The 16,508-nt window shown below is 44.8% G+C and overlaps 1 protein-coding gene across 1 annotated transcript; it reads left to right on the forward strand.

The window, feature by feature from the left end:
- The first annotated feature begins 10,051 nt into the window (after nt 1-10,051).
- LOC127038392 (golgin subfamily A member 6-like protein 10) lies at nt 10,052-11,542 on the forward strand. The gene is made up of 2 exons (XM_050930971.1): nt 10,052-10,126; nt 11,115-11,542. Exons 1-2 carry the CDS (start codon nt 10,111-10,113, stop codon nt 11,540-11,542), a joined length of 444 nt encoding a protein of 147 aa, XP_050786928.1. The 5' UTR covers nt 10,052-10,110.
- Nucleotides 11,543-16,508: the final 4,966 nt, after the last annotated feature.

The raw sequence follows: 16,508 nt of genomic DNA on the forward strand, positions 1-16,508 counted from the left end.
GCATGAAGCCATCTAGTCTGTGCCTGCTGTAGCTCAGCTCCCTGAAACCACCAACCTCTTGCAGGCCTCGATCTCTCCATGTAGGCTGGTGATAGGCACGCACAACCCCTGTGTCCTTAGAGAGTTCCCTGCAGTGCCCAGCTCTTAACCAGGTTTTCTGTGCGCAAGGGAATGGTATACACACAGCTTGAGTATTACAACCCAGGATCAGGTCCTCTGTAACATCACGGAGCTGAGATATATTTATAGTGAAACAATTATGTTTCTTATCAAAGGCTAAGATTTAACAGATAGTAAGTAGGCATAACAATGGCAACAGAAATGGTTACATATAAAATAAAAAGTATAATCCATTTCCTAGAGTATAAAGTTAACTTTTACCAGTTAAACGCTTATCTAAAGTAGTTAACTCACCTACAGCAACCTCTCACCCTCTCCAGCCAATGGGACTGGGATCCCTCTTTCATGAATGCAGACAGCACTGTCCTTATGCTGTATTGGTCCAGGACAAAGATGGTCCTTTGACCTTCTACTTATAGTCCTTCAAATCCATTTTTTAACCCCAGAGTCAGTAAGACTCCCAAGTCCTTTCCCTCGTGTGCTGACTTCCTATTACTTCACAACCTCATGTTGACCTTGTATGGAAATGGAGCCTTCATTGTGCTGATCCACAATATACTCCTGGGGGAATTCTGTGTCACTGTGCAAGTGCAGAATTCATGTCCCCCGCAGATTTTTTTTTTCTGCAGAAAATAAATTCTGCCAGAGAAGCGCTGCAGTTACCCTTTATGCCCAACAAGGGCTGCTGTGGTGCCAGAAAAGAGGGCAGCCACTCCTGATTGGGAGCAGCCAGCTGAAGAGAGGGAGAAGAGGCTGCATCCTCACAGTGCTCAGCCCATGGGGTCAGGTGAGGAGGCACGGGATATGCGGCAGATGAACAGCATGGGGCACCTGGGGCTGCTGGGGAGATCACAGACTGAGGTTCAGAAGGTCTGGTGGGGTACAGACAGGGATAGAAGCTGAACTGGAGTGAGGAAGCACTGCCACATGGAGACATGAGGAATGAGTGCAAAGACACATAAGAATCGGGGAGGAGGGGTGGCTCAGTGAGGGTGCAGAGACACATACGGACAGGGGGAGGGGTGGCTGAGTTGGGATGCAGGGACACATGGGAAAGGGGGAAGATGTGCCTCACTGATTGGGAGAGGCTAGGGATCAGCCAGGATTTCCATGGTGGAGGCTCCCCAACTCCCTAATAATCCCTCCCCACCCCTAAAAAACCTGTTCCATACTTCTCCCACCCATACCCAATAACCCACTAGTATCATTCCCAGGCTTCTTCCCAGCAACTACTTCCCTCTCCCTCACTCCTTCATTACCCCTGACTCCCCCCAGCCTTTTCACTGCTTCTGAGGGAGGCAGAAAATGTTTCAGTATTGTAGTTTAAATGAATTATTACTCAAATTTCTGTATTAATATGCCTAGTAAGGAATCTGTAAAAAAACATTTCCTGAATATTTTTTGTTGTCTGTATAGTTACAGACATACTTGCTGTATGGTATTTTGAAATAAATTACCAAAATAATTGAAACTGGCATGATTATATTGAGTTTTTGGATGAATAAAATATTCAGAATTTTGCAGAATTTAAAAAAATTGTGCACAGAATGTTTAATTTTTGGTGGAGAATTCCGCCAGTAGTAACAATGCTTCATTTACATGTGAGCTGAGGCAGACAGGTTGTCATGGTATAATTCCCCACTCTGAACCTTAGCGTCCAAAAGATGGGGTACCAGCATGAATTTCTCTAAGCTCAATTACCAACTTAGTACTTGTAGCGCTGCCACCAACTAGGAATTCTAGTGCCTGGTACACTCTGGTCCCCCCAAAACCTTGCCCGGGGACCCCCAAGACCCAGTCGCTCTGGATCTTAACACAAGGAAAGTATACCCTTTCCCCCACCGTTGCCTCTCCCAGGCTTCCCCTCCCTGGGTTACCCTGGAAGATCACTGTGATTCAAACTCCTTGAACCTTAAACAGAGAGGAAAATTCACCTTCCCCCTCCTTCTCTCTTCCTCTCCCAGACTCTCCCTGAGAGAGACAGTAATCCTAATACAGAGAGAAATCAGCCTCTCTCTCCCTCTTCCCTCCCTTCTCCCCACCAGTTCCCTGGTGGATCCAGACCCCGTCCCCTGGGGTCTCACCAGAATAAAAAAACAATCAGGTTCTTAAACAAGAAAAGCTTTTAATTAAAGAAAGAAAAAACAGTACAAATTATCTTTGTACATTTAAGATGGAATATGTTACAGGGTCTTTCAGCTATAGACACTGGGAATACCCGCCCAGCCTAAGTATTCAAGTACAAATTAAAATCCTTTCAGCAAAATACCAATTTGAACTCCTTTCAGCCAAATACACATTTGCAAATAAAGAAAACAAACATAAGCTTAGCTCGCCTTATCTATCCAGTACTCACTATTCTGATCTTATAAGAGCCTGTATCGGAGAGATTGGAGAGAAACCTGGTTGCACGTCCAGTGCCTTTGAGCCCCCAGAGTGAACAACAACCGAAATCTAACAGCACACACACAAACTTCCCTCCTTCAAGATTTGAAAGTATCCTGTCCTCTGATTGGTCCTCTGGTCAGGTGACAGCCAGGCTCACTGGACTTGTTAACCCTTTCCAGGCAAAAGAGACATGAAGTACTTCTGTTCTATTAACCCTTGACTATCTGTTTATGACACAGGTGAATATATATCTTTTGTCTGACAGAAACCTGCTTGGCGACTCTGCCTTGATTCAGATTTTAAAACATATTTTCCACTATATATACATGACTCCTTATGCAGTGTCAGTACATGCATTTCACAATGATATTAATGACCAGCGTGATCCTGACTTTTATTTAAGATCTCACATCACATTTTTATTGATATATACTATGAAAGCAGTGTGCTGGGGTAGTGAGTTTGTCAGGCCTGGTAGGAGTTGCTATTATAGAACATTGAACCTTTTGCCAGTTGGCATTGAGGGGTTCTGAGAGTCACAATGGGTCAATCCGAATCTGAACTGAAACCATGTCATGACTCACAGGTCCACAAGTTCATGGGAGCAGCCATGCCCCAATCTGCCATCTGGCAGCCTGCGGGTGACTGCTTACCTGGGACCCTCAAAGCCCAGCCCAAATGTGAAGCTCCCCCTGTAATAACCTTAGTCCCAGATTTGGACCTTAGCGTCCAAAATATGGGGGTTAGCATGAAAACCTCCAAGCTTAGCCACCAGCCTGGACCTGGTACCTGCTGCCACCACCCAAAAAATTAGAGTGTTTTGGGGCACTCTGGTCCCTCTGAAAAACCTTCCCTGGGGACCCCAAGACCCAAATCCCTTGAGTCTCACAACAAAGGGAAATAATCCTTTTTCCCTTCCCCCCTCCAGGTGCTCCTGGAGAGATACACAGACACAAGCTCTGTGAAACTACACAGAGAGACTCCCCCTCTCTGTTCCCAATCCTGAAAACAAAAAGTACTTTCCTATTCCCCCAGAGGGAATGCAAAATCAGGCTAGCAATCCAACACACAGATTTCCCCTTGACTTCTTCCTCCCACCAATTCCCTGGTGAGTACAGACTCAATTTCCCTGAAGTAAAGAAAAACTCCAACAGGTCTTAAAAAAAAGCTTTATATAAAAAGAAAGAAAAATACATCCAAATGTCTCTCTGTATTAAGATGATACAATACAGGGTCAATTGCTTAAAAGAATATTGAATAAACAGCCTTATTCAAAAAGAATACAAATCAAAGCACTCCAGCACTTATATTCATGCAAATACCAAAGAAAAGAAACCATAGAACTTACTATCTGATCTCTTTGTCCTTACACTTAGAAACAGAAGACTAGAAAGTAGAAAGTACTTCTCCAAAGCTCAGAGAAAGCAGGCAGACTCACAAAAGACTTAGACACTCAATTCCCTCCACCCAAAGTTGAAAAAATCCGGTTTCCTGATTGGTCCTCTGGTCAGGTGCTTCAGGTGAAAGAGACATTAACCCTTAGCTATCTGTTTATGACACCCCCCCTTAAAGTCTGATTGGCAGGGTTCCAGAGGGCTGATTGGTCCTGTTTTGAGCAGGGAGTTGGACTAGATGACCTCCTGAGGTCTCTTCCAAGCCTAATATTCTATGATTCTATGATTTGAAAAATTTCGTACAGTTCTAATTATGGCCCCAATCCTCAGCTGTATTAGGATCTTTAATAGAAAGCTCTAAGTAGCAGCCCAGCCCAGGAATGCCTATAACTTTGACCCTTCAAAAATTATGTAAGAACAGGGATTAGAAGTGAGGAAAATGGAGGGATGTAGTGGTGGCCTTCAGAGAAGCAGGTTATGAAGAAGACTAGTTCATTTACCGCAGTAAAGGCTGGCCTACCCCTAGTTTTTGCACTAATTTAACTAAATTGGTAGAAAAAACAATGTAATGAAATTGATGCCTGCTCCTTCTGTGGGTGGTGTTGTGCTTATCTCAAGGGGTTTGCAGTGCTATAGCTTGACTCAGTAATCCAACAGCACCAGACTATCACTCTGAAGGGAAGGGCAGCACTGGGCAGGAAGAAAGGAGGACTGGAGGTTTGCAAGCAGAGGAAGGGATGGAGATGAAGTCCCCCATGCTACTCCTCCATTCGGGTGCCATGGATCCCATTTCATCCTGAGGAGGGAATTGCCAGACACTATTCCAGGTAAACTGCCTTGCCTGAGCCCTGGGTCATGCAAGCTCCATGTTCCCTTTGAATCTGAAATGTGGATAAAGCAATGTTGGCAAGGTAATTATCCCTGCCTGTCAAACTTTGCACTTGGTTGCTGTCTGCAGACAGCTGAAGAGTGATGAATCCCTTTGTGCTCACGGCAGCTTTGAATTTGCTCCAGGAAAAGGTGAAAAGAGAAGGAGAATTTCTGTATTAACATTCTCCCCAGCACTGATCTTACTGACTATCTATGTATGAGAAAAGGGCTCTGCCAGAGCCTGAGGGAGGCTCACCTCGAGATGCCAGCATTTGAAAAGAGCTCAAGGCTGGATCTTTACGGTCCCAGCACCAACCACTGGGGCCAGATTTTCAAAACATGGCCAACATGGACCCAGAATGTGCTGAGCTCTTCTGAAAAATCTGCCCTTGGAGACCTGTCTGATATAGATGGCCCTGCAATAGCAGGGACCTTTGGGCAATGGTCCATACACCTGTGGACTTTTACCCTGGTTGACCACGTATGTCATGTGACAGCTCATTTAGTGCACAAGAGCTGCATCCATTGGATGTGGATCATATCCAAGGCTTTATCCTGTGCACTGTCTGGATATGAGTTCCAGTGTCCCAGCTGCCTTCTCCTTCTCTCTCACTCTGCACAGGAATTTATAGCTATAGGCATTGTTCATTTATGTTCTTAGAAACACCAGTGTCCTGAAGTTCTTAGGAGCCGGATGCTATGTCAGATACTGCAACTGCTGCAATATCTTTGGGGAACATATTGTATGAAGTTTATGAATGGTTTATATATCACTGTGGACCAGAGGTTGTTCCATCTCCAAGGGGGGATGGTTACCTCAGCTCCACCAGAAACTAAAAACAGTAGGGGGTTATGAAGGTGAATCGCTCAGTTTGTAAACACCTCTTGGAGAGGCTTCCATATACTGGTTCAAACTGGATTTTCCAGAAATAACAAAAATGCTTTTGACATTAAAAAGGCTGGGTTTACACTAACTCAGAGCCTTCTTGCTGATCTAGCAAACAGACAGGACCTTCTCATAGACTTTAAGGCTAGACGGGATCATTCTGATCATCTAGTCTGACCCCTTGCATATCACAGGACACAAAACCTCACCCACTCACCCCTGCAATAGAGCCCTAAGCTCTGGCTGAGTTACTGACATCCTCAAATCATGGTTTAAAGACTTCACGTTACAGAGAATTCACCATTTACACTAGTTTAAACCTGCAAGTGACCTGTGCCCCATGCTGCAGAGAATTACGGAAAAAAAACAGGGTCCCTGCCAATCTGACCCGGGGAACATTCCCTTCTGACCCTGAGCATGTGGGCATGACCCAGCAGTCAGATACCTGGGAAACAATTCCCTGTAGTAATTCAGAGTCCTCCCCATCTAGTGCCTCATCTCCGGCATTGAGGATATTTACCACTAGCAGTCGCAGATGAGCCCTATGTCATTGTAGGCAATCTCAACATATCATCCTCTCTGTAACCTTATCAAGCTCAGTCTTGAAGCCAGTTAGATTTTTTGCCCCCACTGTTCCCCTTGGAAGGCTGTTCCAGAACTTCACTCCTCAGAAGGTTAGAAACCTTCGCCAAATTTTGAGCCTAAACTTGTTGATAGCCAGTTTATATCCCTTTTTTCTTGTGTCAATATTGGTGCTTGACTTAAATAACTCCTCTCTCTCCCTGGTATTTATCCTTCTGATGCATTTATAGGGAGCAATCCTAGCTCCCCTTGGCCTTCGTTTCATTAGACTAAACAAGCCAGGCTCCTTGACACTCCTTTTATAACGTAGGTTCTCCATTCCTCTCATCATCCTCGGAGCCCTTCTCTGCACCTGTTCCAGTTTGAATTAATATTTTTTAAACATGGGATACCAGAATTGCACACAGTATTCCAGGTGAAGTCTCACCAGTGCTTTGTATAAAGGCAATAACATTTCCCTATCTTTAGTGGAAATACCTTGCCTGATAAATCCAAGGACTTTGTTAGCCTTTTTCACTACCATATCACACTGGCAGCTCATAGTCACCTTGTGATCAACCAATACACCCAGGTCTTTCTCCTCTTCGGTCACTTCCAACTAATACATCCCTAGTTTATAGAAAAAATTATTGTTGTTAATCCCTTTATTCATGACCTTGCACTTTGCACTATTAAATTTCATCCCATTTCCATTACTCCAGTTTTCAAGGTCATCCAGATCTTCTTATATGATACTCCTCCATATTGGCAATACCGTCCAACTTTGTGTCATCTTCAAATTTTATTAGTATATTTCTTGTGCCAAGATCATTAGTGAAAATATTAAATAAGGTTGGTCCCAAAACCGATCCCTAAGGAACCCCACTAGCAACCTCCCTACAGCCTGACAATTCACCTTTCAGTATGACCAGTTGCAGACTCCCCTATAACCAGTTCCTTATCCACTTTTTAATTCTCCTATTAATCCCCATCTTCTCGAATTTAACTAATAATTTCCCGTGTCGAACTATCAAATGACTTACTGAAATCCAGACAAGATAAGATATACGTATTTCCTTTATCTAAAATTATCAGGTAGCATCTCAAAGAATGAGTTGAGATCTGGCATGCTCTACCTTTTGTAAAATCATGTTATATTTTATCCCAGTCTGATCTCATGGTTAAGCCAAGGTGGTCTTTTGCCACATTTTCTATCTTTCCTACCCATTGGAATAGCTTGCTTTTGGGCCCTTAACAGTGTCCCTTTGAAAAACTGCCAACTCTCCTCAGTTGTTTTTCCCCACCATGATAGGAGCCAAGTAAAATCATAAATAGGCAGACAGGATTAATATTAGTTACCTCTCCCCATGGTCTTGCCTTGGGAGCTGTTATCCACAGAGGTGTTGCTTAGGGGCTTAGCCCCTTCCACGCAGCTCAGAGCTTCTCTCTCTGACTTCTCAGTTCAGTCTTAGGAAGGATTCACTCTCTCATACTTTTCTATTTAAAAAATCTATTTCACTTCTCTCAACTGTTTCCATATGAGTCATTCACAGGAGCTGCTGTCTTTCCCCTGAAGGACTGGATAGGACAGTCCTTGAGTCTCCGTATTATTGTTTATTTCTACAGCACAGTAAATGTACATGGCACTTTTCAACACACATAGGAACACAAAGTCCAGTTTCTGATGAGTTTACAATCTGATTCAGAAAAATACTTTGCACAAGAAACACCAAAATCCCAGCCTGAGAAGACAGAGACAATTGCAGAGGAGAACAAAGCCAGCTGAGCTCTGAGAAGAGCTTGTCATGAAGGGAAAAGATATTTTAGGAGGGACTTGTCTTTAATCCATTAAGGATCTGAGAAAAGCTCTCCCAGTGTTCTCAACCTCCTAAAACTGCTACAAACATTTCTGTGTTAAAATGTGTTCCTGTAGATCTCTTCAGATTTACACTGATACATAGCTCTCCGATGACTGCACCTACCGTATTTTTAAGGTCATGATGGATAAATGGTACTCAAGGCTACTGGCCTGAGTGAGACAGTTTCTGATTTAAAGACTTTTAACCAAACCAAATCATACCAGTTGTTGAAGAATTCATGTACCCTGAGCTGGACAAAAGAGAAAGATGGGCGCTACATTGGGCAGTCATGATGGGACTTGGGGGTACAATTCAGACCAGTGAGAGGTTGCATCACCACTTCTAATCCTGGGTGCTTTGCAGTGCTTTGTGTGGTTAGATGTTTGGCTGTGTATGTGTGTTTTTCCTATGTGCTGCCCCAGCTTTCCACAGACAGCCGGCACAGCAGAACTCGAGCGAACCACTCAATGATCACAAGATCTGTTAAGGTATGAAGGTGCCAGGCCAGGTTTATTGTCCACAGAGCACGGTAATAGCACCTGGCAGACTTTATGAGGATACTAAGATGTGTATGCCTGTGACAATGAACGCAGATCAGTGAATGGTGGGACTTTCCATTCCCCCCCTCAGCTGGACAAAGATACTCCATCTGAGATACATCTTTATACCCTGATACAAACGAGTTACGTACTGCCTCAGACATAGCTCATTATTGCCCCCTGAAGTGGCTAGTTATCATGTTGTACATGTTGATTCCATTAAAACATTTTTATTACATACTGTCTTCCTGACCTTATCTTTTAAGAGGGTTCAGTGCATTCCTGTTATCCTTGGGAATGTATTTGTACCATCCTTGATATCGGGATGGTTTTGTACCACTTAATATTGGAATGTGTTTGCGTAAGTACTCTGAGCTTGGCACTCTTTAGACATATGTATTTTTGCAATATCAGCCCTGTTCTTGCCAGATTCTGTAAGCAGGTCTTGCCTTATACCAGGCCTCTAATACAAGGGCTTATGTCTTAAGCTCTCTTCCTACTACACTTTACTGCTATAGCTCCCAACCTAGATGCTCACAGCCAGCCTACAAACATGCTGGTCACACCCTAAGGCCTGGTCTACACTATACATTTAAACTGATTTTAGCAGCATTAAACCGATTTAACGCGGCACCCGTCCACACTACGAGGCCCTTTATATCAACATAAAGGGCTCTTTACATTGGTTTCTGTACTCCTCCCCGACGAGAGGAGTAGTGCTAAAATCAATATTATCATATCGGATTAGGGTTAGTGTGGCCGCAAATCGACAGTATTGGCCTCCGGGCGGTATCCCACAGTGCACCACTGTGACTGCTCTGGACAGCAATCTGAACTCGGATGCACTGGCCAGGTATACAGGAAAAGCCCCGCTAACTTTTGAATTTAATTTCCTGTTTGGCCAGCGTGGAGCTGTGATCAGCACAGGTGACCACACAGAGCTCATCAGCACAGGTAGCAATGCAGTCTCCTGAGAATCGAAAAAGAGCTCCAGCATGGACCGCACAGGAGGTACTGGATCTGATCGCTATATGGGGAGAGGATTCAGTGCTAACAGAACTCCGTTCCAAAAGACGAAATGAAAAAATATTTGAAAAAATTTCCAAGGCTATGATGGAAAAAGGCCACACTAGGGACTCAGTGCAGTGCAGAGTGAAAGTTAAGGAGCTCAGACAAGCCTACCAGAAAACCAAAGCAGCAAAAGGAAGGTCCAGGTCAGGGCTGAAAACATGCCACTCCTACGCTGAGCTGCATGCAGTTTTAGGGGGCTGCGCCACGACTACCCCACCCCGTCCGTGGATTCCGAGGCGGGGGTTGTAATCTCAACCATGGCAAAGGATTCAGCGGAGGGGGAAGATGAGGAAGAGGATGAGGAGGACGACCTTGCAGTGAGCACACAGCACTCTGTTAGCCCCAACAGCCAGGAGCTTTTTGTGACCCAGACAGAATTACCCTCCCAGCCCTCCCAAGCCACTAGCCCAGACAGTGAAGCCATGGAAGCGACGTCTGGTGAGTGTACCTTTGTAAATATAAAACATGGTTTAAAAGCAAGCGTTTTTTTATGATTGATTTGCCATGAGGGCTTGGGATGCATTCGCGGCCAGTACATTTACTGGAAAAGTTTGTTAACATGTCTGGGGATGGAGCGGAATCCTCCAGGGACATCTCCATGAAGCGCTCCTGGAGGTGCTCCAAAAGCCTTTGCAGAGGGTTTCTGGGAAAGGTAGCCTTGTTCTGTCCACCATGGTAGGACACTTTACCACGCCATGCATGTAGCAAGTAATCGGGTATCATTGCATGACAAAGCATAGCTGCGTATGGTCCCGGTGATTGCTGACATTCAAGAAACATCCGTTCTTTATCTCTCTGTGTTATCCTCAGGAGAATGATATCGTTCACGGTAACCTGGTTGAAATTCAGGAATTTAATTAAGGGGACAGAGATGGCCATTTTCCTACTGGGCTGTTGCTTAAAAGAAATCCTTCCTTGCACGTAGCCAAGCGGGGGGAGGGGAGGAAGGATAGCGCTGAGCTTTTTTGTGTTTAGCTAGCAGGAATCGTCCCAGCTACCAGCCACGCGGTGGGGGGCGGAAAGGGGGGTGATTAGTAGTGATCTTCCATGATACCAGCCATGCCGTGGGGGGAGGGGTAAACAATCATCCTAGAGAATTGGATAGGGGGGTTGGCTTCTGCTGCTGAATGTTAACAGGAAAGACGCATCAGAGGGCACTGTGTATATGAAGGCTGGAGAAGCTGAAAGACAATGGCTTACCATGGCCGCATGCAAGCTGAATTCTGATGCCCGGACCTGCGTCTGTGAGATCTGTAACACCAGAGCCGCAGGTACTCAATATTAAGTTGCAAAATCTGACCTTGTAGTGAAATCACATGTGCTATGTAAGGTGAATAGTGTTGTTCACTGTGAAAGAGTTTAACCATTGTTCTGTAAAATGTATCTTTTTAAATACTTCTCTCCCTTTTTTCCCTCCCTCATGCAGCTGCACATTTTTCAAGCCTCCCTACTCCATCCCGAAGGCTCTCTCAGATAAGGCGGACGAAAAAGAAGACGCAAGACAAAATGTTCTCGGAAATCATGGAAGTAACCCACAATGAAAGAGCTCATCTGAATGAGTGGAAGGACGTGGTAGCAAAGTACAGGAAAGATGCCTGTGAACGTGAGGACAGGAGGGACCAACGTGAGGATAGGAGGGACGAACGTGAGGATAGGAGAGACGTTCGAGATGAGAGGTGGTGGCAGGAAGATCAGAGGTGTAGGCAGGAAGATCAGCGGTGGCGGGATGCAATGCTGCAGCTGCTGCGTGATCAAACTGATATCCTCCAACGTCTGGTGGATCTTCAGGAAGAGCAGCGGGGTCACAGAGTGCCACTGCAGCCCCTGTGTAACCACCCTCACCATGTTCCATAGCCTACTCACCCAGATGAGTAAGAACGCATGGGGGAAGGCTTTGTGCACCTGCCCACACCACCCCAGTGGACAGTCCAGCCAAAAGGCTGTCATTACATTGAAATGTGTTTAATGGCCTTTTCCTTCCCTCCTATCCTCCTCCCAAACCACACCCGGGATACCTTGTCAGTTCTCTGCCTCTTTTTATAATTACTTTTTAATAATGAATATATGATTTTTAAACGATAGAGACTTTATTTCCTTAAGCAAGCTGTAATTGAAGGGGGAGGGTGGGTTGCTTACAGGGAATGACTTTTAATAAAGAATACATGATTTTTAAACGATAGTGACTTTATTTCCTTAAGCAAGCTGTAATCGAAGGGGGATGGTGGGTTGCTTACAGGAGAAGTCAATAAAGGGGGGGAGGTTCATGAAGGGGAAACAAACACAGCAGTCACACCATACCCTGGCCCGTGATGAAACTCATTTTCAAGGCTTCTCTGATGCGCACCGCTTCCTGGTGAGCTCTTCTAATCTCCCTGGTGTCTGGCTGCGCGTAATCAGCGGCCAGGTGATTTGCCTCAGCCTCCCACCCCGCCATAAAGGTCTCCCCCTTACTTTCACAGAGATTGTGGAGCACACAGCAAGCAGCAATAACAAAGAGGACATCGGTTTGGCTGAGGTCTGAGCGAGTGAGTAATGTTCGCCAGCTAGCCTTTAAACGGCCAAATGCACATTCTATCACCATCCTGCACTTGCTCAGCCTGTAGTTGAACAGCTCCTGACCACTGTCCAGGCTGCCTGTGTATGGCTTCATGAGCCACGGCATCAAGGGGTAGGCTGGATCACCCAGGATAATGACAGGCATTTCAACATCCCCAACTGTTATTTTCTGGTCCGGGAAGTAAGCCCCTTGCTGCAGCCGTTTAAACAGAACAGTGTTTCTGAAGACGCGAGAGTCATGAACCCTTCCTGGCCATCCCACATGGATGTTGGTGAAACGTCCCTTGTGATCCACCAGTGCTTGCAGCACCATTGAAAAGTACCCCTTGCGGTTTATGTACTGGGTGCCCTGGTGCTCTGGTGCCAAGATAGGGATATGGGTTCCATCTATCGCCCCCTCACAGTTAGGGAATCCCATTGCAGCAAAGCCATCCACTATGACCTGCACGTTTCCCAGAGTCACAACCTTTCGTAGCAGCAGCTTAATGATTGCTTTGGCTACTTGCAACACAGCAGCCCCCACAGTAGATTTTCCAACTCCAAATTGATTCCCGACTGACCGGTAGCTGTCTGGTGTTGCAAGCTTCCAGAGGGCTATTGCCACTCGCTTCTCCACTGTGAGGGCTGCTCTCATCTTGGTATTATGGCGTTTCAGGGCAGGGGAAAGCAAGTCACAAAGTTCAAAGAAAGTGCTCTTATGCATGCGAAAGTTTCGCAGCCACTGTGAATCGTCCCACACCTGCAAAACTATACGGTCCCACCAGTCTGTGCTTGTTTCCTGGGCCCAAAATCGGTGTTCAATTAGAACCTCCCCCATTACCAGCAGGAGCTCCAAAGCGCAGGGGCCTGCAGTTAGGGAGAAATCAGTGTCCATGTCCTCATCACTCTCATCGCCGCGCTGCTGTAGCTTCCTCCTCCTCGCCTGTCTTTGCAGTTCATGGTTCACCATAGACTGCACGAGAATGCGCGAGGTGTTTACAACATCCACGAATGCGCTATTGAGCTGAGCAGGGTCCATGCTTGCTATGTTTTGGCGTTTGCTTTCAGTTTACCCAGGAAAAAAGGCGCGAAATGGTTGTCTGCTGCTTTCACGAAGGGAGGGGTGAGGCTGTACCCACAACCACCCGTGACAATGATTTTTGCCCCATCAGGCACTGGGATCTCAACCCAGAATTCCAAGGGGCAGGGGAGACTGCGGGAACTATGGGATAGCTACGGAATAGCTACCCACAGTGCAACGCTCCGGAAATCGATGCTAGCCTCAGACCATGGACGCACACCGCCGAATTAATGTGCCTAGTGTGGCCGCATGCAATCGACTTTATAATATCTGTTTTATAAAACCGGTTTATGTTAATTTGAAATTACCCTGTAGTGTAGACATACCCCATGAGAGCAGTTTAGAAATGGCGTGGCATCTCTAGGTTACAGCCGGATGGGTATTGAATGTCGGCTTCCAAAAAGCCTCTGGACTGCAGGAGGTATCTCACAATCCACAGTCATAAATTGCTCAAATGCTCTGAGGTTGAGAGCAGTGCGAGGGACCTTGAGATGCCTCCTCACATCAAAGTGCACTGAAATCAATGCAGTGCAGTGCTGTGCAGATGTAAGGCTGAAAACACAACTTTGCTTGCATCACCACGAGCTCAATAGCAAGAACACACATTATTGGGTTGGTTACACCCACTTTACTACATTAATATATGTTATATGGGAGAAATTTTTGTGAGGTGGCAAGTCCTGTGTCTCTGGTGTTCTGGGCATGTGTGGATATGCAGGATACTGTTTTAAACCTATTGCCTAGTTTTTGGAGGTTTGAGTTTTGCATTATTGTTCCTGTGACATTGCACCCAATCATGCTTTATAGAAATATGCTTATAAGAACGTAAGAACAGCCATACTGGGTCAGACCAAAGGTACTTCCAGCCCAGTATCCTGTCTGCCGACAGTGACCAATGCCAAGTGTCCCAGAGGGAGTGATTCTAACAGGTAATGATCAAGTGATCTCCCTCCTATCATCCATCTCCATCCTCTGACAATCAGAGGCTAGGGACATCATTCCTTACCCATCCTAGCTAATAGCCATTAATGGACTTAATCTCCATGAATTTATCTAGTTCTCTTTTAAACTCTGTTATAGTCCAGGCTTCACAACCTCCTCAGGCAAGGAGTTCCACAGGTTGACTGTGCGCTGTGTGAAGAAGAACTTCCTCTTATTTGTTTTAAACTTGCTGCCCATTCATTTCATTTGGTGGTCTCTAGTTCTTATATTATGGGAACTAGTAAATACTTTTTCCTTATCCACTTTCTCCACACCACTCATGATTTTATGTACCTCTATCATATCTGCCCTTAGTGTCCTCTTTTCCAAGCTGAAAAGTCCTAGCCCCTTTAATCTTTCCTCATATGGGTCCTGTTCGAAACTCCTAATCATTTTAGTCGCCCTTCTTTGAACCTTTTCTAATGACAGTATATCTTTTTTGAGATATGAGTGTAAATATGACATAATTGGAACATGTTTTATGCTAGATATGCCATGTAACAACTTTGCAAAGGTTATGTTCTACTGAATGTATTCATCCTATTCGTATGCATGTATCATTTTTATATCTGAAGTTCTGAGCATTGGCTCTATGCTTATATTTAAAGTGTTTGTTGTAGGAAGCACCTACGGCAGATTTGGTCAACATAGTGTGAAGGGGTTATTCAAGTAATTGGGAGTACTTGGCTAACAATGGACCTTGATAGACTCCAATCCACATCTGAGGTTTCCTGGGAACGTTCGGGCTAACATGTGGGCAATGGCATTGGACTGTAGAGAACTGAGTCATGCATGGACATGTGACTTGCCCATCATAGAATTATAGAATCAGAGAATATCAGGGTTGGAAGGGACCTCAGGAGATCATCTAGTCCAACCCACTGCTCAAAGCAGGACCACCCTCCTAGTGAAAAAGTTTTTCTTAATATCCAACCTAAACTTTCCCCACTGCAACTTGAGACCATTACTCCTTGTTCTGTCATCTGCCACCACTGAGAACAGTCTAGCTCCTTTCTCTTTGGAACCCTCTTTCAGGTAGTTGAAAGCAGCTACCAAATCCCCTTTTCATTCTTGTCTTCTACAGACTAAACAATCCCATTTCCCTTAGCCACTCCTCCTAAGTCATTTTTGTTGCCTTCTGCTGGACTCTTTTCAATTTTTCCACATCCTTCTTGTAGTGTAGGGCCCCAAACTGGACACAGTACTCCAGATGAGACCTCACCAATGTCGAATAGAGGGGAATGATCACGTCCCTCCATCTGCTGGCAATGCTCCTACTTATATAGCCCAAAATGCCATTGGCCTTCTTGGTAACAAGGGCACACTGTTGACTCATATCTGGCTTCTCAGCCACTGTAGCCCCTAGGTCCTTTTCTGCAGAACTGCTGCCTAGCCACTTTACTATAGTTTCAACCAATTTGCCTGCTACTGAAGTTAAGCTTACTGGCCTGTAATTTACAGGATCATGTCTGGAGCCTTTACAAATGGGTGTTACATTAGCTCTGCTCCAGTCATTTGGTACAAAGGCTGATGTAAGCAATAGGTTGCATGCCATAGTTAGTAGTTCTGCAATTTCATATCTGCGTTCCTTCAGAACTCTGGAGTGAATACCATATGGTCCTAGTAACTTAATACAGTTTAATTTATCAATTTGTTCCAAAACCTCCTCTATTGACATCTCAATCTGCAACAGGTGTAGGAATCTCCCTAACATTCTCTGCAGTAAAGACCAGTAAAGAGAATTCATTGAGATTCTCCACAACAGCCTTGTCTTCATTGGGTCCGCCACTAGCACCTTGATCATCCAGTGGCCCCACTGATTGTTTAGCAGTCTTCTGTTATGCTTAAAATATTTCCTTTTAGTTTTTGCATCTTTTGCTGGTTGCTCTTTTTTGGCCTGCCTAATTATATTTTTTCACTTGACAGAGTTTATGCTCCTTTCTATTTTCCTCAGTAGGATTTGACTTCCAATTTTTAAAGGATGCCTTTTTGCCTCTAACCACCTCTATTACTCTGTTGTTTAGCCAAGGTATCATTTTTTGGTCCTCTTACTGATATTTTTTATTTGGAGTATACATCTAATTTGATCCTCTATTATGAAGTTTTAAAACCTTTCCATGCCGCTTGCAGGCATTTCACTCTTGTGACTATTTTTTTTAATTTTCATTTAACTAGAGTCCTCATTTTTATGTAGTTCCCCTTTTTGAAGTGAAATGCTACTGC

This window comes from Gopherus flavomarginatus, chromosome 20 (assembly GCF_025201925.1).
Source record: "Gopherus flavomarginatus isolate rGopFla2 chromosome 20, rGopFla2.mat.asm, whole genome shotgun sequence".
In the NCBI taxonomy this organism is placed as follows: Eukaryota; Metazoa; Chordata; order Testudines; family Testudinidae; genus Gopherus; species Gopherus flavomarginatus.